Source organism: Buteo buteo, chromosome 1 (assembly GCF_964188355.1).
Source record: "Buteo buteo chromosome 1, bButBut1.hap1.1, whole genome shotgun sequence".
NCBI classification, from domain to species: domain Eukaryota; kingdom Metazoa; phylum Chordata; class Aves; order Accipitriformes; family Accipitridae; genus Buteo; species Buteo buteo.
In genome coordinates this window covers 83,586,226-83,607,936 of record NC_134171.1, presented here as the reverse complement: position 1 = coordinate 83,607,936, position 21,711 = coordinate 83,586,226, and the positions used below count along the sequence as shown (strand labels likewise).

The window sequence follows — 21,711 nt, the reverse complement described above, 5'->3', positions numbered from 1 at the left end:
TGCCCTGTGGATTGCATAGGACTTGCCTACCAAGGGGTCTGCCTGCTTCCAGCGGAGTTGTTGCATCCTCTCACTGGTAGAAAAGCGAGAAATGAGAGGGAGGGCAGAGAGGCTCAAACAGCAGTTCATTGGATTAATTTAAAAGTACATTCTTCAATAGCTTCAATCTGTTTCACAGCTTTTTTCTGCCTGCCTGGCTTCCTCTTGTGGGATGGCCACCGAAGTCCCATCTCCACTGGCAGGGGATGCCGGGGAGCTGTCTCTCAGTCACTCTCACTGCCTGTTCGGTGGGAGTCTGCCCCACGGCCGTGCTGCGGCCTGAGGCAGGCAGGCAGTGCTGTCCTGCCAGCGGACAGCGAGACCTTGCTGGCAGAGGACACGCTGCGGGCCAGGGGCTGCGTGGGGAACATAATGGTGCCTCGGGGTGCCTCCAGGAGCTGCCAGATCTCCCCCGAGGTGGAGCTGCCCAGGTACTCCCAGGGCCGGCGCCCGCTGCTGTCCCGCACCTGTACCTGGCACCCCAGCTGCAGCACCAGCACCTTGATGACGAGCTGGTGGCCGTGTATGGCAGCCAAGTGCAGCGGAGTGTACCCGCAGCCGGAGCGGGCATCCACGTCCAGGGCCAGCCCAGCCTGCCGTGCCGCTGCCGCCAGCTCCTGCAGGCCTGGCCCATCACCGTGCTTGGCCAGCCAGTGAAGGACCGTGAAGCCTGACATGAAGTCCCGCTGCAGGGCCAGCTCCGGCTCTTCCAGGAAGAGCCCCCGCACCCGAGCCCAGCACCCCGCTGACATAGCCACTAGCCAGGCGTGCTCCCGCTGCCCCAGTGGCACCAACAGCCCCCGGCTTGGGACATTCCTGAGGGAGTTCTTGGAGGGCATGGTGCGGGGCTGCTGCCCGCAGTCATCCGGCAGCGATGGGGGGATGCCCTGCACCTCCAGCAAAGCAAGCTGGCACCTGATGCTCCTGAAGACAGGCAGCCGTGCGGGGGGGCTGCTGTGTGGGGCTTGGGGCCCGGCGGGGCCCTGCGCCGGCAGCAAGGACCGGGATGGGGGTGGCCCGGCAGGGGGTGGCTGCAGGGAGCGGGATGGGGCTGGCTGGGTGGGGGACTGCGGTGGGGATCGGGATGGGGGTGGCCGCACCCCGCGACCTGACGGCAGCGGCAGGGTTTGGTACGGGTACAGCAGCAGGGCTTGAGTTTGGGTTGGTCCGTTGGGGGTCAGCACCTTGGATCTCCTCGGCGGGGGCGGGGATGACCAGGTGGGGAGCTGCTGCAGGGACCTGGACTGTGATGGAGGCAGCCTGGCGACCGGTAGCACATCTGGGCCCGATGAAAGCCGTGGGGCCGGGGAGGGCCCGGCGGGGAGTACCTGCAGGGACCGCGACAGGGACAGCACCCCCGGGGCGGACAGCAACGGCGGGCACCGGCAGGGGGGTGGCTCGGCGACGGGTGGCCCCGGGGATCGGGATAGGGGCAGCTCGGTGGCGGACAGCACCCTGGGGCCACGTGACAGTAGCGGGGGCTGGGATGGGCCGGTGGGGGGCCGCCCGCCTGGACCTGCTGAGGGCGGTGGGGCCTTCAGTGGAGGCATCCCGGTGGGGGGCTGTGGCGGAGACCGGGGCTGCGGCAGCCTGTCAGGGGGCAGCGCCCCGGGGCCCGATGGCAGCGGCGGGGACCGGGGGGGGGGCGGCCCTCTAGGGCGTTGCGGCCGCAGGGACCCGAACGGGGCTGACCCAGGGCCAGGCAGCACCCCGGGCAGCGGTGGGGACCGGGGCCGGGACGGTCTGGCGGAGGGCGGCTGCAGGCTCCGGCAGGGGGGCGGCCCGGCGGGGGGCAGCGGCGGCGACGGGGACCGTGGCGGCCCGGCGGGGGGCAGCGCCCCAGGACCCGACGGCAGCGCCGGGGGCCGGGAGCGCGGCGGCCCGTCGGGGCGAAGCGCCCAGGGGCCCGAGGAGAGCGGCCGGGTCCGGTAGGGGGGCGGCTGCGCGGGGGGCGGCGGGGAGCGGCAGCGGGGCGGCCCGGCGGGGGGCAGCGTCCCGGGGCCCGGCGGGGGGGCGGCGGCGGCGGCGCGGCGAGCCCGGCGGCACTCGCAGCAGGGTCCGCCGCGGCCCCGGGCGGCGCAGCCCCCCGCGACGGCGGCCCTCGGGGGCTGCTCCCCGGCCGGCCGCCTCTTCTCCGCCACCTCCCCCGGGGGGCCGCGCCGCCGGTCGGGGTCGCGGCGGGGTGGCGGCTCTTTCTCTTCTTCCTCCTCCTCGTCCCGCTCCTGCCGTTCCTCCGGCGGCGGCGGCGGCGGCAGCTCCTCGTCGAGGAGGTCGCGGTACCTGCGGCGGAGGACGATGTCCTTGGAGGCGCCGGGAGCGGCGGCGGGGTGGACGGTGGCCAGGGAGTTGACGAGGCTCTTGAAATATTCGCGGCGCTCCCGCCGCTGCTGCTCCGTCAGCGCCGGGTCGCGGAGGAAGGGCTGGAAGTGGCGGAGCAGCGCCGTGTTGGGGGCTCGGCCCCCGGCCCCCCAGAGGAAGTCCAGCACGGCCTCCTGGCTCAGCTCCCGCGCCATGCTGCGGGCCAGCCGGCTCTCGGTACTCCGCCTCGGTGCTCGGCGCTGCACCCAGGTGCGCGGCGCTGCCGCGGCGGGGAAACCCGCCTCCTGCCGCGCCGGGCCTCTCCGCTGCCGCCGCCGCCTCCTCCTCCTCCTCCTCCTCCTCCTCCTCCTTCGCAGCCGGGCCGCCACCCCCCCGGTTGCCTTTGCCCGGGGTGGCGGCCCGTGGGGCTGGGGTGACCGGGCTGAGAAACAGCGGCAGTGAAGGAGGGAAGCGGGGTAGAGGGGCTGGAGGAGCCTTGCTAGTGCTCTGAGAAGAGCGAGGGCAATTTGCTGGCGTGCGGTCAGCAGAAAGAGCCCTTTATCAGTCATTGTGTCAGTGAACGGACTGGAGATGATGGGCACAAGTTAAAATGCAAGAAATTCCCTTTGCGTGGGAGGAAAAACTCTTTTGCAGTGAGGGTGATAAAGTACTGGAGTGGGTCGCCAGCAGAGGTTGTGGTCTCCGTCCTCAGGGACTTTCAGAGCTCCACGGGACACAGTCCTGCTCCATGTGACCCCACCTGGGCAGGGGCTGCACCAGACGATCTCCAGAGGTGCCTTCCAACCTGAACCGCCCTGTGATTCTGTGACTTAGGAAAACCAGGAATAAAGATACACGAATGTGATGTGGTTCAGGGTAGCTGTTATTACAAGCGTGTGGGATTGTACCTACGTACAACAACTACACACAAGTACCAAGAGTGACCAAAGTCAAATTACATCTCATATCATCTCTGTATTCGCTGTGTGCCTGAGGCAGGTTGGACACATGTTGTGCTAGACTGGGGATCTAATGTTGTTCTGTATTGCTAATGCTGTTATCACAAGGGTGTACATTACAGCTGAGTGGGATGGATAAGATCAGGGCCCCAGTGGACAATGTGTCCTGTATAGACCAAGCAAATGGCAGCCCCTGCCCCAAGGAGTTTGCGGAGTGAATATGGGTGAAAAGTGTCGGGGAGAGGGTGTGCTGGTTTTCTCTGTCCTACAGCCAGGGAACAGAGGCGTGGAGGGACTGAGATTGATATAGGCTCCTGGCTTTAAAGAGGTCTGGATCGGGTCCTAAGTCACGCTCCAAAACTCATCTCTACTGCAGGCTCCCGGGTATCCATAAATATTTTTAGCTGCCTGTAATCTAGGCAGCTGGAATACCCTCCAGCCCGCTGCAATTCCAGAAGTGTACGCAACCTTCACAAACCCCAGGCAGAGATTGCAATAGATGGTGTGTACAGGCTTGTGATTTTTGTTTTGGTAAGACAAAACCTTGGGATAACTTCTAAGATTCACCCCCTGCAAACACGTTCAAGAGTGGATGCGTGTGGCAGTGTTGCTCTCGAGTAAGCAAGCTACACAGGTCTGTGCTTTTGGATTGCTGACTCTGAAGCATTAGTTTCTGCCTCAGTACGTTATCATGCCGGTTTGCAGGATAAATTGCCCTGTGCAGCTGCAGGATTGCTAAACTGTAACCTCTGGAGTGGTGGGAGCAGCCCTGAAAGAAAGTTTCAAGTTTCTAAGTTAGAAGTTACAGTTTATGCAATGTATCAGAAAAGTCTTCCAGTGTGCCAAGGTTTGGGTTGCTTGGGTGGTACAGTAAGAGAAACTGCGCTACGTGCTCTGCCACATCTTGCTTTTGGTTTTCCCTGTGGTGTATATTGTAGGAGCGTGTGGCTGCACCCCATCAGTGGTGTTCATCTGAGTTGGGTGCAGGTGCTGGGAAAAGGGTAAGTCTCATGTTAATATTTTATCATTTTGTACATGCTTTTGGTACAGTTCTTCAAGCCGTAAATACCTTTCTCCCTCTTCTTCTGATGAGCCCTGAAATTGCAGTCACAACTCTGTGTTTGAGAGCAGCACGCTCTCAGCGGAAGCGGTTGTGATGAAATGAATGGAGCATAATGATATAGTTGTGATCACAAATTAGAGAGGAGGGTAGATTGTGAAGATAAAAAATCCGAGTAAATAAGTGGCAAATGACAACACTCCTATGAAAGCGTTGTTTTGGTTTAATGGACTAAGGTGTAAGCAGGAGGCTTTCTATGAGATCATATTTTTATTTAAACACTCTTGGAGGTTCTTCCTTACTGTAAGCTTAGCTTTGACTAAAAAAATAGATGTTTTTCTACTGAGAAATGTCAGCCCTCACTCTGTAAACTCTTTTCTTGAAGTTAGTGAAACACACTCAGGTAACACTAAGTGACTGCTGAAGTACCTGCAGGACTGAGACCAGCACTGAATGCTGATGCTTTTGCATTGCTGAAGTTGGAAAAGCCTCACTGAGCTTGTTTGAGTGAAATGGGTTGAACTGATGCATCTCACTTGACAGCCACTACTGGCTGGGAGCGTGTTGCTTACTGGATAGCTCAGATGGCGGACAATTATACGGCAGTTGGTTGTAACCCGTTTGGTTATGACTGTCTGTTGATACCCTTTGTTGGCACATGCAGAAGTGTGCTGAAAGAGTAGCTCGCGTTGATTCAGAGGCAGACCAAATGCTGGCACACGTCTTTCCCCTTACAGCCTGAGCTGCAAATCACATTTTGGGATTAAGGGAGTGTAACACTGCATGCAGGCAAGGAAAAGCGCAGCCCTGCTACCTGGAGTTGCTTCATCGCCTGCTTCACGCTAAGAGGTTTAAAGAGACTCTTGTTTCCCTTTATGCTTTAATGATTTACCCTGTCTGTAAATCAGTCAGTTTTGTTGTGGGTAGGAGTCCTCAGTATTGCTGAATTTGCCCTGGTCTCGCCCTCTTTGGGAGTTCTGGACACAGCAGGTCTCTTTGGATGAAATTTGAGTAAGTTGTGAGCAGTACTAATCACAAAATGGAGGCAGGATCAAGCATTACTTCAGCATTAAAAAAAAAAAAAAAAAAAAAAGCCCACCACTTAGTCTTGTAGCTTCCTATTGTAGTGCAAGAAGATGTTGCCTTTAGGGACCTATATACCTGTGTTTGTTTTTAAACAGCAGGTAAGTTAACCCAAGTTCTGTGTCTACTTGCGTATTTTCTCATCCCATATAATCTGAGAAATTGCCCCACAGCTGACACAAAAGCTTATTAAAGCATTGACGTGCCATATCTGCAAAATGATGCAAAACAGCTTTGGAAAACCGGAAATGGTTCCCACAGGGCCTCTAGAGTGAGGGACTGGCAATTCCATTTGCACAGGTACCGATTTGTTAGCAGCAGTTATGAAATTTTGTGGAGTGAGGGGTCTGCTTCTTCCCACTGAACGCTAGGAATGCAAGGAACTACACTGGCTGAGATCTAGAGAGATTGCAGAACATTTCTTTGTTGTGATGGTTTTTTTTCCCCCTACTCTTTCAGCATGAACAGCCATACCCAGGAAGGTCTATATGCATGAGTGTCGCAGAGAAAACTCCACCACTTTGAGCCAAGCTTTGGGCCAAGGAAGGATGAGGTGAGTCACGTTAGGGTTTTGCAAACACAGAAGGTCTTTGCGTTAGTTAAGCTGATGCAGGAATATGATGCATGCCTGTAATTCAGACAAGGGGAAGCTGTGTCTGCCTCACCCACAGATGCAACGAGGGCAACTCTTTAGATACAATCATCGGGTTTCCACTAGAGGCTGCACTGGTCTGAGCACATTTCCCAGTACAGGCATGCTCAACACCTCCTCACCTGGAGCTGTGCATGCAGGAGGAATTTGCTATAAGGGCAAGAACATGAGTCTAATATAGCAGCCTCCCTAGGATATTAGCAGTAACGCCTAACACATTAGCGTAATAAAAGCACCGCGTCAACTATGCTTGCAAAATTTTACAGGTAGAAACCCCATTAGAATTTTTTGGTTTAGCAGCTTTGCCAATGATGGCTGCCCCCGTGCCCAGTTAAGGGCTGCTGCCCCAGGTGCAGGGGACCAGTGCCAGGCAGTGCTCTTTGCTTCCTCTGGTTCCTGTTCAGTCTGGGGGCTGTGGGAGCAGGCATGGGTGACTGGTGTCAAATATCAGCTCCCGAGTCCTTCAAAACACAATAAAAAGTGCTGTGGGAAGACAATGCCTGGACTTTGTAGATCCCTGCAAAGAGCCACATGTTTCTTTATAGTGGTACAAAAATGGCTTTTAGAGTGAAAAGGTAAAAGCTTTGGGTTGAAGGGTGTACAAATGGTAAGCGTACCACTGAGGTTTATTTGCTCACTGCACTGGGTCATTTAGTTCTAGAAGGTGCTCTCAGTTTTCACCCTTTTGGCTTTTTTGTTTTGATTCTGTGTATGTTCACATAAAGGACTAGCACTGATGCGTCTGTAATTCCACATGTCCTTCACGTGTGCAGCAAATTGGATCTCTGTCTTCTGTAGCCTTTTGGGGTTTTATGCCTTGCAAAATGCTGCAGGAGCTGACCCAGCAGGGATCTTCCTTCACTGCTGCCTTGGTTGAAGGCTTGTGAGCAGATGTGTTGAATTTAGTCTTAAGAGTCCCACCTTTGCAGGTAAGGAGGTATCATGCTTAACATCGGGATGTTAAGCATTTTGCTAGTTGGAGGAGCAAGGAGCCAGCTGTGCTTCGCTTCTTCCCTGGAAATTACAGGAGTGGGAGAGCAACCGGCCACCGTGTCCGTTGTTTGGTATGCCCAGCTTGTTTGAAAAGGGAGCATGAGGGTGTTGGGTCAGGGAGACAAGAGGAATGGGGTGCCTGGTTTTGCCCTCTGTGTCGTTGTAGGAGGGCATTAGGGCTGCTCCTGGCAAACAGCCCCAGCTGTGGGAGCTCCTGTCTGACTCCCTGTTATAAATACCTCTCTGCCAAATCCCCATTCTCCTTCTTAACCAAACTTGCGGCAGGAGGACCTCGCCAGTCCTTTGCTGGGCCATCTCTTTGCAAGGGCCCCGGGAGCAGATGTGTGTCTCTGCTTTCAGCTGTCCCCCCCGCCGCTGTAGGGCTGCCGGAGTCAGTGGTCCTTTCAGGTGATGGGGAGGGGGACAAGCGGGCGGCGGGCAGGGAGCAGGCCGAGCTCCCCCTGCCCGGCCAGCCGGGCTGTGGGGCAGAGCAGCGCGGCCCCTTCCCCGAGGGCTCGCCAAGCGAGGGTTAACTGCGCTTCTCTCTGGGGAGCGATCGCGCTCCCGGGGCGGCCCCGCGGGGTTCCCCGAGCGGGCGCGGGGCTGCGGCCGGCCGGGGCGGTGCCGCCCGTCCGCGCTCCCCGGCGGCCCCGGGGGAGGGCCGGGGGGGTCCCGCCTCGCCGCCCGGCCCCTTTGCATTGCGCATGGGCCCTCCCCGCCGGGTGGCCATGTTGCAGCCCTAGCAGCCAGCGCAGAAGGCGGCGGCGGCGGGCCGGGGAGCGCAGCGCACTGCACCGCACCGCGATGGCCGTGGCCGTGGGGAGACCGGCGGTGGGTGCGGCGGCGGCGGGGAGCGACGCCGGGGCCTTGCGGGGCTGGAGGAACGGCGGGGTGCCGCGCAACGCCCGGGGCGCGGTGCCGGGGGCCGGTCGCCCCGGTGCGGCGGCGTGCGGGGCCGGGGATGCCGTGCCGGGGACCGGAGGGGCGCAGCGCCCGGCGTGTCGTGCGGGGGGTCGAGGGGACGGCGGGCTCGCCGGGGCGGCGTGCCGGGGCGCCGCCGGCTGCGCCCCTTCCCGCGGCCGGGGGGACCCGCGCAAAACTTTTTCGCCGCGGTTTGGGGCCGCGGCTCTTTGTTGTAGCGGGGCCGGGCCCGGCGGCGGGCGGCTCCCCCCCGAGCCCTTGGCGTTGAACCGCACGGGGCAGCGGGGAGACGCCGGGGGTGGTCCCCGGGCTGCTCCCCGCCAGGGCGGGGGCCGCCGTTAGCGTCTTGCCGCGGCCGTTTCTGCCGCGGCGATGCCCGTGGATGGGAAGAGGTGGGAGCGGGGAGGGCTGCGCTTCGTACGGGGTGGGCGGCCGGGGAAGTGCCCGCAGCCCCTGGGGGGAGGCTTTCGGCGCTCGGCTGCGGCGGGCAACGGTCATGGAAATCCCGGCGTGAGAGGCTGCCGAGGAGCACGAGTGTTTTGCGGCTTGCAGCGTGACCCGTTTTTTCTGGGGATGGGTTGGCCGGGAGTTTCTTACATCCATGTTGAGAAAGACAAAAGATTTCCCCGTTACAGAGAGAAAGGAAAAAAATAAAAAACCAAACCACAAAACCTAACCCACAAAAACTAACAGATGCTCTTCCCGAAAAAAAAAAAAAAATCTCGCATCCAGCTTGTAGAAACGTGAATGAAACTCCACCATGACCAGACTGAATGCACTTTTGTGCATCGTCGGCCGGGGGAGAGAGAGAGACTTGACCGACTTCCCGGTGACTTTTTTAGTCCTTGCGAGTAAAACAGATGTTGCCCATGAGCGGAGGACTTGAATGCGGCTCCTTCTCATAAAAAGAAAATGGTCTGTGTTCAAGATGTGACCAGGATGAGACAGTTTCTTTTAGCATTTATTATGCCTTTATGGATCTGCAGGGCTATACGGTTCCTGTGATGTGGCAAAGCAAATGTATGAAGACGGGGTTAATGGTGTTACTGGAGGTGGGGAAGTTATGCTGCTAAGCAAAATAAGAGCTGATGTTTGTTAACAGAATACCTGTAAATTATACCAGCTGTTTGTAAAGCTTCTTCTGAAATGGTTCCTTGATCTTACAGTCTAAAGCATGCTTGGAAGTTGGTCTTTCAGTGTAAGAAGATGCACTGAGATCACTACTTCAGCGGGTTTTTAGGGCAGGCTGAAGGGTACTGCCAAGCAGAGCTGTTTTGCTTTGTGTAAAGTAGCAACGTCACAACACGCATAGGCTCAGGAACGTGGCTTATTGCAAGACGTGATTGCTGTTTGTTCTTGCGTATCTGTTTTGCTTTATTTTTCTATCATTCTATTAAACTGATGCCACTACTCAGCATCTCACGGTTTTGGTTAATTGAAGTCCACGAGCAATCCCAAAACAGCGTTGACAGAGGGTTTTGCACCAGTTAAACTAAATTCTAATGTGTGTGCCAGTGAGTCCAGTCCCGTGGGACTGACTGCAGAATAAAGCATCCTTCAGCGTGAGAAGCATGTACGTGTGGGAGAGGAAAGGACGAGGGCACTCGGCTTCCTCGTAAGCAGCTGGTGGGCAGACCGTTCATCCTCCAGAATCGGTGCTTTTTGGAGAAGAGAGTTGTTTTATCTTGGGGTGATAAGAGAAGAAAGGACAGTGGGCTGGTATTCAGTAGATGTTGGGGGCGTTTTGTCTTGTATACTTTCTTATCTAATCCTCTCTGCTACCACTTTGCATGCTGCTGTTGTGTTGCTGGGGGGGGCGGTAGGGAGTTTGAAGAAATACCTAATTATATGGTAGAGCAAGGCAATGCTGATGAATGTTTGCCTATCAAGCTTTCAACATAATAATCATATTTTATAAGGGCCCAAAGTGGTATGCATCTTGTTGGAGGGAGCATGCGGGTAGACTTAAAGCAAGGAGGAGAGAAAAGAAAAGGAATGAAACGAAAAGCGAGTCAGTTTGACTTAAAACTATGATAACATTCCTGAGTCACAACCTTTTACATCCTGGCAGGATATAACATTATGTTAATTGTAAAAGCATGCATAAAAAGTAACTTCAACAAACTGCTCTGAAGTGTCTGTGTTTAATTGTAGCTGAGCAGGGTGTGTTTTGGTAGGATGGGCGGCTTTCATTTTAAGGCCCTGATCCCACAGATGTGAAGGCACATGTGTAATGCGCTGCCTGTAATTTCATTTGACTTAATAGAGACTGATTTCGGAATGTAAATGTAAAGGCATGCATAAGCAAAGTTTTGGCAGGATTGGTGCTGGGAGCTGCCATGGGATCTCTCACCTGATGAAAACCATGCATGTGCTTAAACATACATCAGGGTGGAAGGATGCATATGGTCATCTGGGCTCAGTGTGAGATAAGCCACTTGCAGCCTGGAAATGGTTGAGATGTGCTAGATAGGGGACCCTCTTCCTCTTCCCCGCGTTAATTCCCAGCATCTTGACCAGTGCTGGATGGTTTCTCAGTAGTTCAGAGCATGGAAGAGGGCTCTGGCCTCCCTACCCTTCTCTTTATTTTTTAATTTTTTTTTTATCCTAAATGTTTACAGAATCATAGCTTGGTCTAGTTAAAGGAGCAAAAGTAACTTTTACTCATATGTATACACTAATGTATGCTCCTGTCCAAGTCAAACAAAAATTGATGGAAAATGAAGCTGGAACACAAATTTTGCATGGGAACCATGGAAAACGTTATCTGAGAGATTAAAGCAGCACAGTGTATTGTTCCATCTGTTTTAAAAATACTTGATAATGAGAGACTGCCAGTTTCCATGGAGGGGAGGGAATGAAAGAGAGAGACAAGAAGGTAGAGCAGGGCTAATGGAGCTGAAGACTCTACATGCTTTACCTTTCTCTGAGCAGCAGATCTACCGACACCCGCTGGGGTCAGCAAGAGCTATGGGGCAGTGCCTTTGGAAAACCCCATTCATGCATGTTGGCGGGTGGAGCAGAGTCAACATGACCGCTGATATTAGGCGATGAGATGAGCACTAAGAATGGGGATACATCCTTGTCACCGTGACTGTTTCTGTGCTCTTGCTAGCTGAGCGTCTGACCCTCTTCACCGACAAAGATGCGACTGGGTAGGAGAAGAGCTATTGCAGGTGGAGAGCTGAAACTGAGAGAGGTTGGGGGACGAGGCGGGTTGGGGATGGACCCCAGGGCAAGGAGTGGATTGTCACACTCCAGGCACAGGTCAGCAGTGCTCTGGCTACTTTGCAGCTTGTCGTTTTCCAAGTTAACTGCAAGGCTGAGCTGTCCCTGCTGTCGGGTATTCTCCAGGGAGCATCGCGGGGCTGTGGACTCTCCTCCCGGTGAATGTGGTGATGTTGTGGGCTTGGGTGGCACTGCTGGGGCAGCTGAGATGGCCTGGGGCATGGACTTTGGCTTCCTTGCCTGCTTTCCACTGCAAAGTGTGGCTTTTTGGGCCTGGCTCAGCTGCCTGTGCCAGAGAAGCAGACCAGGGCGGTGCATGCGGGACTGCATTTTATTTTGTGAACTCTTCATTTCCTTTATTCACCTCGGTGCCTTGTTTGCAGTAGGAAATTCTTTCAGACAATTCTTGTTTCTCCCGTTGCTGTTAACAATGGTGGGAACCTGTCTCCTCCTTGCCTTGTTTTCAGCACAGCCTCAGTCATGGGGCAAGTTATGTGTCCAGCCCACCACAAGCTCAGGGCGTCTAGCTTTTCCAGCATGAAGCGAGCTGACCTGGAGTCAGGCTCTGATGGGGATACTTGGAAAATCCTTATTTTGTGTGGATGAGATCACAGGGAATCAATTTTAGTGTCTGAGTAGGGCCTCTGAAATAATGATGGGGATTGATTAAGTAAGCAGCATGAATCTGAGAAGTAAAATATTTACTCAAGAGCTAAGGCATGTTTTATATGTCCCCTTCCCACCCCTGCAGCCCCTGAGAGAGATTGCTTTACTGGCTGGCTGCCTGTTCTGGAGCGATATGAGGGTTGTCGCTTCTGTTGTGCCCTTGGTATGCCTCTTCATCTCGAGGTAATGCCGAGAGCACGGACACGAGGCTGCTCGGTAGCTTGTGGCTTGATTGGCAGGAGAGGGGCCAAGGGGACAGGGTCTTCTGTTGGCTTGGCAAATGGTTCTGTCTTGTCCAGCTGCTTTGTTGGCTTGGTTTGGCTCTAGGCTTCAGTCCTATAAGCTACAGTGGCTCTTGGAGGAAAAGATACTGAAGCAGTTTCAACTAAAAACAGTTGGGTGCAACCAGGTGATTTAAAAAGAACCAAAAAAAGCCCCATGTAGTACGTCAAGCTTTTTTTAGGTACACTATCTAGCTGCCTTCGCTTCCAGCTCTGTGAACAGCTCTCCAGCCTACTGTAATAAGTGATGCGTAATAATGGTTCAGACAAACACCACGGTGCTGTTAGCATTCAGCATTAATACTGGTGGAGAATGCTCCAGATCAGAGACAGAAAACCAAGTTCAGGGTCTCGCCGTCTTAGCTAAGAGCAGCAGTAACAAGAATTTACCCCAAATGTTCTTCTTTCTCCCTATAAGTGCTAGTTTGCATCCTGCAATGTGATGCATTCAGTGAGAGAGGAGTAAGAGATGCACATTTGTGGCTACTTCGTTACATCTGGATGCCTTTCCTCCTCCTCTACGCCATGGTGCCTGGTTTAGACGCATGTGGGCCAGGACTTGCAGGCATCCCCAGAGCTGTTTTCATCCACAGCTCGGGCAGGTGTGATTGATGTGGGTGTAGGCAAGGCCCACTTGGCCTTGCATGAGGCGGTGGAGAAAGAGCCATGAGGAGGAAAAGCTCCCTGTGGTTCTCCATTAGTGATACCCAGCCCTTCCACAAGCTTTCTTGCTGTGGCTGCGCTCTCTGCTCGTCCAACATAACTGATACCCACTGTTGGCATGCCATGTAGTCCAAAGGCTATTATTGCCATTTCACTAGTAGTACAATTATTTTGCTGAGGTCTGCAATTTATAAGTTTTGAGCTGTCTTTGGGACTCCTTATTTAAAAAAAAACAGACCGTGCTCATGTTTAGAAAAGTGGCTAAGTAGCCTTAGGATCTGAATGTGCAATTAGAGCTTTTGAAGTTGCTGAAAATATGGAGGAGCTGAATCTTTTTCTTGCAGGCTTAGCCTTTTGTTTCCTTTAGTAGCATCCCAGATAAGGTGATGGCAAAGAGCAGGCTACTACTGGTTTTCTTTTTCTTTGTTTGTTTGTTTTTTCCATCGCGGCTTATTGCTCTTTAGATGATTCTATTATCTAATTGGATTTTCTGTTACCATTTCTGCATCCCAGATTTATTTTCAGATGGGATCTAGCTGCTGGAAATATGTTACTGAAGTACTGTAATTGCGCGTTATTTCTTTACCAGATCTGGTCATGAATACTTGGCACAAGCTAATAGAAAAAGACTTGTTTTAGAAACATTTTGGGTTTGCCACAGATGTTGCCTGCTTTGCCAGCAGCTCCTGAGAACTGATTCCTGTGCACAGCAGTAGTTATAATACGAATTGTTTCTGGAAATCTGCATGCATCTTGTGTATTTAATTCAGAAATCATATTAACCTCTTCATGTGATGGGAATGGAAGGGGAGAAATGGTGTTTCAAATCCTGAGAGGGATGTTTGTAAATGATTTGTAGGACCGTTTGGGGCCATCTGTGGGTCTGAAGGTGTTGTGCAAAGTCGGGGTGTTTTGCCAGGAGGTTAACTGGGTGCAAAGTGAAGTACGATGTCCTGTGTAAGCAACAGACTCAACAGAATCTCTTTGCCAGACGTGCTGAATGCACCGAGTGTGCGAAATGCTTTGCTTAAGCACATTAACATGGCTTGAATTAAGTTTCTGACAGTCTGGTGGTGGCAGCCTCTGGTTTTATCTGTAAAGAAAAACTAAGGTGGGAGAGGAACAAGTTTGGTAGACGACTTGCTTGGCTTGCTCAGTGACAGTGTGAGCTTGCATTTCCCTCTGCAGGGCAGCGCGGTGACTAATTCGCAGTGAAGTACAAGAGCACAAACTGTAGTAGAGGTGGAAAGGCAAGTCTGCTTTTATTCTTTCAGATAGATGTTCCCGCTTGTAACCAAAGCCAAGTCTTTGCCTTTCGAAGCACACAAATTATCTCCTTTCAGCCCCTGTGAAAACCCATCTCCTCCAATCTGAGTCAGCCTAGGAGCTTTTGGCAGTTTTCAGATGAATGAAGAAGAGCAGAGTGACGGACCTGGCTTTATATTTCCAGGACAGAATTTGGCAGGCAACAGCCTAGCTTTGAAATAAGAAATTTGCAACCTGGAAAGGTGAAAGTATCTGGTTATCGTTGACGCTCGTTCTTGGCATCTCTCTGCAATAACGTGGATTACCCCACATCCTCCAGATGTGTGTAGGAAATGTACAGGGTTGCCAATAAAGAGGTTGTGCATAAATGTAGTTGGATTTTCCTTTTCTTGCTGTTTCATATGATTGAAGTTTTTTCTTTTCTCTGTTGTCTCCTTTTGTTTTAATTGGTAGAATGAAATTTCTTGGATATCTGCAGAATGAACTTGGAAACAGCATGGCTAATGATATTTCAATAGTCTTTGTTCCTAGTTTGAGATGTCAAGACTGATATTTTCAGAAATTGCTGAATTAAAGAACTGGAAATGGTTCTTATTTATTCTCAGCTTTTACGGCTAAAAGATTAGGTCGTCATACTGTGAGCAGGTATATTGCTAGCTGTAAATGCTAGCAGTGATTACAAGGCTTAATGCAGCCATCTGGGGCTGAACACATGCACAGTCCTCAAATCTTCACGTCAAGACCCCAAGAGGAGCAGGGATTTTGCTGGATCGTCTGGTGACTTGCTCTAGTGGTAAATCACACCACTAAACCACCACATCCGTTGGCTGCTGCTTTTTCCTCCCCCAAATCTGTTTCATGTCCAGGTTGAGCCACGGCAGGCCTCATTGTGCCTTTTCTTCCATGGTCAGTCACAGAGTTCTGCGCTCTAAAATTTTGTGTCTGTGTATAAGTGCGAGGGTGTAGATACTGAGGGGGGGAAGTAATTTTTTACATCCTGTGTCAGCAATTTTATCTGTAAAGCTTTCCCTAGCTGTGGCCAGGTAACTCACCACGGTGGTTGTTTTTAACAGAAGAAACAATGAATCAATGATTACGCCTCTCTTAGCTTATAGAATCAGAAGATGAAGATTTTTAATTACATTTGAAAACAGTTTCATTTGTTTACTGTATATTGTATGTAATTTCCAAGCCAAGAAGATTCCTTAATATTTCTAAATGAATGCTTTTCTGCCACAAAGTGTCTTTTATCACAGAAAATGCCAACCTAGTCTCATTCTGTTTCATCTCTCTCATTAATATTGAATACATGGCACTTTAATATGGCAGCCGAAGCAAAGCAGGGAATTTCAGCTAATATCTGACAACGGCAAGCTGAGATTAAATGACATCCGAATGCAATTTGCTATATATAAAGTAATTGGCATTTTCCAGGAGCGTTTGACCTAATTTATCGGGTTTTTTTTCTCCCCCTGCCCCCTCAAATCTGTCTTCGGAGGTTGGTTAGTCATCAGGATTTCTGAGCCTGCAGTCTGCTTTTGAGAAGGTACTTGGTGCCAGTCAGTCCTCCGAGCCCCTGCGAGGGTGAGAGGTGCTGAGCATCTTTGGGGAGCAGGCTGTCGGGGGCCTGAGGGTGCTCCCTTGGTCGGTGTCAAGGCTGATGTGCGATGAGTCCCCACAGGGACCCGCTACAAGAAGGGTCGGAGGGTGCTGCCTCTGCACCAGCCTCTGCACCTGCAAGATATGTTTCTGCTGTGTCGGACCCATTTTGGAAATCATGAAATGAGTCCCTGGCCAGAGTCCTGAGGCAGCTCTTCTTCCTGGCTTTGAGTTAGCTCTTCCAGAGCGCTCCCGTCCTTCTCGTAGTCCTGGCTTAGTCTTGTGGAGAAGGGCAGGGTTTGGTGATTGTAGCACAAGTCTCTGGTGTCCAGTGGAGGTGGAAAGTGGCACCAGATCTGGGACGTGCTTTGTGCTGGGGAGAACCTGCACGTAAGTCTCTGCTTTGGCCCTGAGCAGCTCTTCAGCGAGGCAGTGGTAAACCCTTCCTGATGCTCCGAATTACAAAGAAGCTGGACCGAAAGTTGAAAATAAACAACTTCTCAAAGAAATGCCTTAGCTTCTGGAATGCACAGCTGATGGTCACTGGACAATTAGAACGATTTAGTTTGGTTTCTGATATATAATTGCCAAAAAGTAGTAGTGTTGGGACTTTGGGGTTTGTGTTTCCAGGTAGCTGAATATTCATCCTGCTGGAAATCACTTTTGCTAGTCAGCATTTGGAGTTATGCAATTATTCATTATTAGACCATTAATTACAAGAGCCACTTGGGATTAGGGCTTGTGTGGCTGGCATGCTGCAAATGTTCCAGCTCCTGATTTGCTGGGTGGTCTTGGGCACATACCTTCATTTTGCTATGCCTTTGTTTTCTCCGTCTGTAAAGCACGTGTTAATTCCCTTATTTCTTTTGTAAGGTGCAAAGCTGTGATGAATGAATTAATAGCACAGCCACAGTCACCTTTACAAACCTAGCTCTACTGCACAAAATCTAGTGGGATCTTGTGGCACAGAAGCATCGCCAGACTAATGCTTTTGATTAAAAACACTTTCAAAAAAATAGCTATTCAAATAGGGTAATATGCAAGTTATGTTTCCAAGGAGATTTAACAAGTAATTCCAATAAGGAAGAAGGGTTTAAAAGTGAGCAGTGTGGATAACTCTGCTGACCTTGTTTCCCAGGGTTTATGTAAATGCAATTGAGGGCAATTTTCATGTAGAGCATTCCTAAGACATATGGTGAGTTTCTCTGTTGTAGGCCAGAACCACTTACACATCAAAGCCAGAGGTGTTTTGGTTTTGTTGTTTATTTGAAATGGTAGTCTGTGTGGCTACTGTCTGTTGCTGAACACAGCTACATTTCCCCCCAGGTTTGGCCTGGCCAGGAATGGAGCTCAGAAAAGCATTTTTTTGTGTGGGATGTGCATTACTTGGCTTTGATATAACCTAAGGAAAGCAGTATTTTTTTTATAGCCTAACCAAGCAAGCTGATGATTTCTTCTAGTGGGATGAGCCAGAAAGCTAAAAGTATAAATCCGGGCAGGCTAACTGTGATACAGCTTACATGCAATGAAGGGAAGTATAAAGTTCACACAGGCTAAAAAATGGTTGATGTTTCTGGCATGATCTAGGTGGTTGGTCCCTATGTAAAACACATAGTAAGTGGTCCCAAGAGAAGAGCGTGCAGATGCCGTCCTCATCCACACTAACTGTGGTAAATGGGTCTTTTTCTGGACTGTGTGTGCTGAAATATCTTGGCAATTGAAAGCTGTTCAGGGCAGGGGACCTGGCATTTGTGGTTTGATGCAGTGCCTTGCAGAGGAGGGTCATGGCCCAGCATCTCCGGTTCAGTAGCACTCAGTGCTAGTAAGGAGGATGGAGATGGTTGGATGGGTGCTGTCCTCCTGGCTTCTGTTGAAGTAGGAAGACCGTGCAAGTCTGCTCTTGAGGTTTACCCTCCAGTTTGCACCCTTAGGGGCTACCGAGTGGCCCAAAGAGATGTGAGTAAAAACATCATGTGCCCAAGGAAGGGCTGCTCTCCCGCCTGCACCGACACTCCTGGGGTCAACATGTGCTGGCCCGCTACGGGACCGGGCTCTTGTGCCGCATTGCTACTGCGGTGTGCAGAATGGGAGCCTTAGCGCTGCACATACAAACACAGCTCTTTCTCCTGGACAGTCAGGGAAGGGAGGAAGAGCTGGATATTAGCCTTCCTCTTTGAAGGCTTACAAAGTTCCCAGAGCAGTTATTTACCTGTCAGACCTCAGCTGCTCTGGGGTATAAGCAACCCGTGCAGTGCTGCTTGTGGCTTCATGGGTTACCTACCTCTTCGAGCAGTGCAGAGGTGGAGACTGCTGTATCTCCAGCCTTTGCGGCGTTAATAAGGAATACGGGGCAGCAGATCACTTGCTTTGGTATCTCTCATTAAATAACTCGAGCCAAGGGCAAAAACGTGCACCGCACATGGGAATCGTGCCCCAATTTTGGTATAGGCAGGTCTGCAGTGCTTGGAGTTGTAGAGCATGTCAGAGCAGGGAGCTCCTTCGTGTGAACTTATCTTGCCTAGTCCTCTGCAGGAAACACTTGCTCGGAGCTGGCTGAATTTGCCTTTGGGTATGTTTGTCTTCCTGAATCCTTAGGTTTGGTTCCATAAAGTTGTGACAGGATTTACCTGCCCTGTCAGGTCTTTAAAGCCTTGCTGCTGCAGAGAGATGAAGCACAGTGCAGTGGAGCCTGCTCACTCGGCAGGACCCCTGCTCATCTGTCACAGTCGTTCTTGCTCCGCGGTGGACTCGTGCTTAGCTGTTATGTGGTATGTGCTGGCATAGTTAGTTGGCCAAGCTAAACAGTTCAGTGCTTTACTTACAGAGGGATACCTGATGTGCTCTGCCTCTTATCCTGGTGCTTCCATTAAAAAAAAGGAATTGAGATTGAGCCTAGAAAATGGGATCTGGTATGGGCAGCCTGTGACCTGCGTGGGACCCTAGCTAATGGGGCCATGCGCTGGCCTGGCGGTCTGCCTTTGCAAATCTCGCTGCGGGCAAGCAGCCTGTCATGAGCTGCCTCTGTGCTCTCCTGCCAAGGCAGTGGGATGAGAGGTGGCTGGCACACCTGGGCACTAGTTCATGCTTCTTCGGAGTGACACCTCTTAGGAGGAAAAGAGGATGAGAAAGCTGAGTAATGTGAGTATACAAAGCTACAGCATAAAGTAACTGCAGGAGATGCAAGCTAATGGCAAATCCTCTTGCTTATTATTCAGAGAAACAGCCTTGCAAAATGTTCTATTCTTCCCTTCTGAAAGTTGTCCCTGAGCTATGTATTTCAGCAAAGTGGAGTGCAATATGTATTGTCTATACTCATAAGGTTGCAAGACTTTGAATTCTACCAGGTATGTGTTTAGCTTGACTGTCTGGGAGAAGTCTGAGCAGCTGGACTATTCAGATGGGTAGTACGCTAGAAAATTTGTTCTGTTCACTTTTGGGGTGTATCAAGGAATAACATTAGAAGTGTGGGTTTAATTTAACACTGGTCTGTTACAAGCAGCGGCATGGATTGCTACAGCACAAGTCTTGACAGGAGGGCAGAAATTAAAAGTAAGTCTGAATCTGACTGCTTTTGCTTTCCTTTAAAGCACAAGCATGACGGGTGGACAGTCAAAGAATGTGGTGGCCAACATTCATCCATCTGTGGGGGTGGATACTTTCCAGTTCAACCTTTTAGCAGGGCTCCATTGACAGCTAATGGATGTTGCAGCAGCCTGTGTATGGAATAATTTATGCTCATGGGTGAATGCCAGAGGTTTGCAAATCTCTGTCAATGGCCTTGTGAGCAGCGGCCTGCTGCAGGAAAAATAACATTGGATTAGCTCAGGGTAATGTTTGGAAGTGTCACACTTAGTTCCTAAAGACTGGCCCTTCTGCAGAGCAGCACTGGGCTCTAGGCAGGGTGTTCTGAAGTAAGCAGAAATCTGTTAAATATGAGTATTCTTCACGCATCAAACAAGAAGTGGGAAGCAACGCAGGGAAATGTTTTTAGCTACCGGCTTTTCCCAAGCAGACTTTGCAATATCTCTGTCATTTGGGAAGACAATTCCCTTGTTTCAAGTACTTGGAGTGTCTGGGCAAATGCCAGGTTGCTTCATGTCACAGCTCTGAGGCAGTTTGGTACCATTATCGACCCGTTATCTGGCTTTGGAGCTTGGTGTTGGGTGCCTTTTCTGCAGCTAAGAAATGGAAGCCTTACTTCAGCACTAAACCTGCGAGCCAGATGTGAACCCAGCAGCGCTCCCCTGCCTGTTTCCAGCTTTTCAGCCTCCTGCTTTTAATTAAAGCCGTCGCGACACTGCAGGCTGAGCAGGACCAAGATACCAGAAGCCAAAGGTCTGCCTCACAAAGGTATTTGGGAGCCTTGGTATGTGGATGGGAAGCCTTTGACAGTGTGTAGGGCAGGGTCAGCGCCTGCCTCCCACTAATTGTGGTTTGTTTGCTCTCTGCTTATCCAGCTGCTCTGTGGCAGGGCTGAAAACACCTTTGAAGTCTGGTGTTTTCCCCTCATGTTGGTTTTAATGACAAAGTGTATCATCACACCTGAGGAGCACCTTAGGTGATAGCTACCCCTTTGCAAGCCCTCAGAGTGTCTCTCTCTCTTTGCAAAAGTGCATGCGCACCATTTAGCTGTGAGAACCTTTGTTTCTTTGAGAATAATTACAGAAGGCTACAAGGAGACTTGCTGTAGTTAATCTGTATTACCTGGTGTGTCTTTGCACCTTATGCCTCCAGATGTGGTCACATGATAGAGCGGTGCTTGCATCCGAACAGCTGGCGCGGTTGTCTTTTGCAGGGTTATTTTGGTGGTGTTAGAGCCCAGGAACATTTTGTGGTTTATTGCCTGACCTACTGGATGGAAGAGGCACGGCCTTCAGACAGGAGGCTTAAACTCCTGTGTCAGGTTTGTTCGTGGAGGTTGCGCTGTTGCATCAGATATGGAAGCCGGCCAACCAGAAACTCTTCGAAGACCTGCAGGGGCTGGAAGGATGTTATTGCTTGAGAGGAGGTACTTGGCTACGTTGAAGCTCAGCCTGTAGTTGTCACCCGTAGGGAAGTGACCAGCGCAGAGTGCTGCCCACCTTACCCTGGGGCTGCTGGAGCTCTGCAGAGGCCGTGCCGGTGGTGCGAGCTCACTGCTGAAGCAGTGGGAACCTCTGCGTTGCCCGTATGGGGGGTCAGCGACCAGCTCAAATGCAAGTTCACTGTTCTCTGGTTAAAGACCCTGTGTTCCCACATAAAGCACGTAATCTTTTAAATAAGTGTTGGCTGTAACACACGGGGTCTTCTCTTTCTTCTGAAAGAGACTGATAACCAAACTACATTATTACTGCAGGCCTCTTCCTGGCAGAGCCGTGGTGCCGGGAAGCATGATTAAGTGTTTATGGCCAGCGGAGCATTGCCAGTAAACGTCCCGTTCCATAGGAGGAAAAATGACATTTGCAGCTACCCCTGCAGTTTTGGCAAAATAAGCTGGGTCCACCATTGGTGCGCTCAGCGGGGCGCACCGCTCTTCCCAGCTACAGGGATACCGGGGGCTGTGCGGACCCGGCTACGCTGGCAGCCGCTGCTTTCAGAAGCCTCAGGTAACTTGTTCGCTGTCCTCATGGAGCTTATCCCTTGCCTGCCATGAAAGCATCTCCCCTCTCATTTCCAGGCCAAGTGTTGCTCCTACTATGTGTGTAAATGACTGCTGACTGCCTCTCTTGTTAGACATGTCAGTCTTTCTGGTGGACAAGTTGAAATGCAACATAATCCTCAAATGTTCTGCAGTTTTGACATATACCGTGAGATCACTGAACACGCAGCTCTGCCAGGGAGTGTGTTGGGACAGAGAACTTTTGAAAAAATAGCTATAGGGAGCCTATTTCTGGAATCGCTGGGCATGGGGGGAACCAAACACAAAACCCCCTTACTGATGGTAATAGGTGTGGGGAAAAAAATCCAATGACTAGAAAGTAAGTTTCCTTCATTTTAGAGATGCAAGTCTCCGTGCTTTGATCA

The 21,711-nt window shown here is 51.5% G+C and overlaps 2 protein-coding genes across 5 annotated transcripts in view; one reads left to right on the top strand and one right to left on the bottom strand.

The window, feature by feature from the left end:
• Positions 1–263: 263 nt before the first annotated feature.
• Positions 264–2,552, bottom strand: SOWAHB (sosondowah ankyrin repeat domain family member B). Its single transcript, XM_075026712.1, has 2 exons — positions 1,140–2,552; positions 264–1,070 (listed from the first exon to the last, which is right to left on the bottom strand). Exons 1-2 carry the CDS (start codon positions 2,550–2,552, stop codon positions 264–266), a joined length of 2,220 nt encoding a protein of 739 aa, XP_074882813.1.
• A 5,246-nt stretch (positions 2,553–7,798) lies between these two features.
• The window catches only part of SEPTIN11 (septin 11), a 58,591-nt gene continuing 44,678 nt past the window's right edge, over positions 7,799–21,711 (top strand). For all 4 annotated transcript variants that reach the window (XM_075038812.1, XM_075038804.1, XM_075038790.1 and 1 more), the window contains exon 1: positions 7,799–7,915. In XM_075038812.1, the coding sequence (XP_074894913.1) occupies positions 7,889–7,915 (27 nt within the window). In that variant the 5' untranslated portion in view covers positions 7,799–7,888. The remainder of the gene's footprint in view (positions 7,916–21,711) is intronic.

Excerpts from the sequence above, each read along its gene's own strand:
- SOWAHB (XM_075026712.1), bottom strand. The coding sequence starts at position 2,552 with ATGGCGCGGGAGCTGAGCCAGGAGGCCGTGCTGGACTTCCTCTGGGGG. Across the intron at positions 1,071-1,139 it reads CGCTGCCGTCAGGTCGCGGG|CCACCCCCTGCCGGGCCACC; the intron begins GTGCGGCCACCC and ends CGCTCCCTGCAG.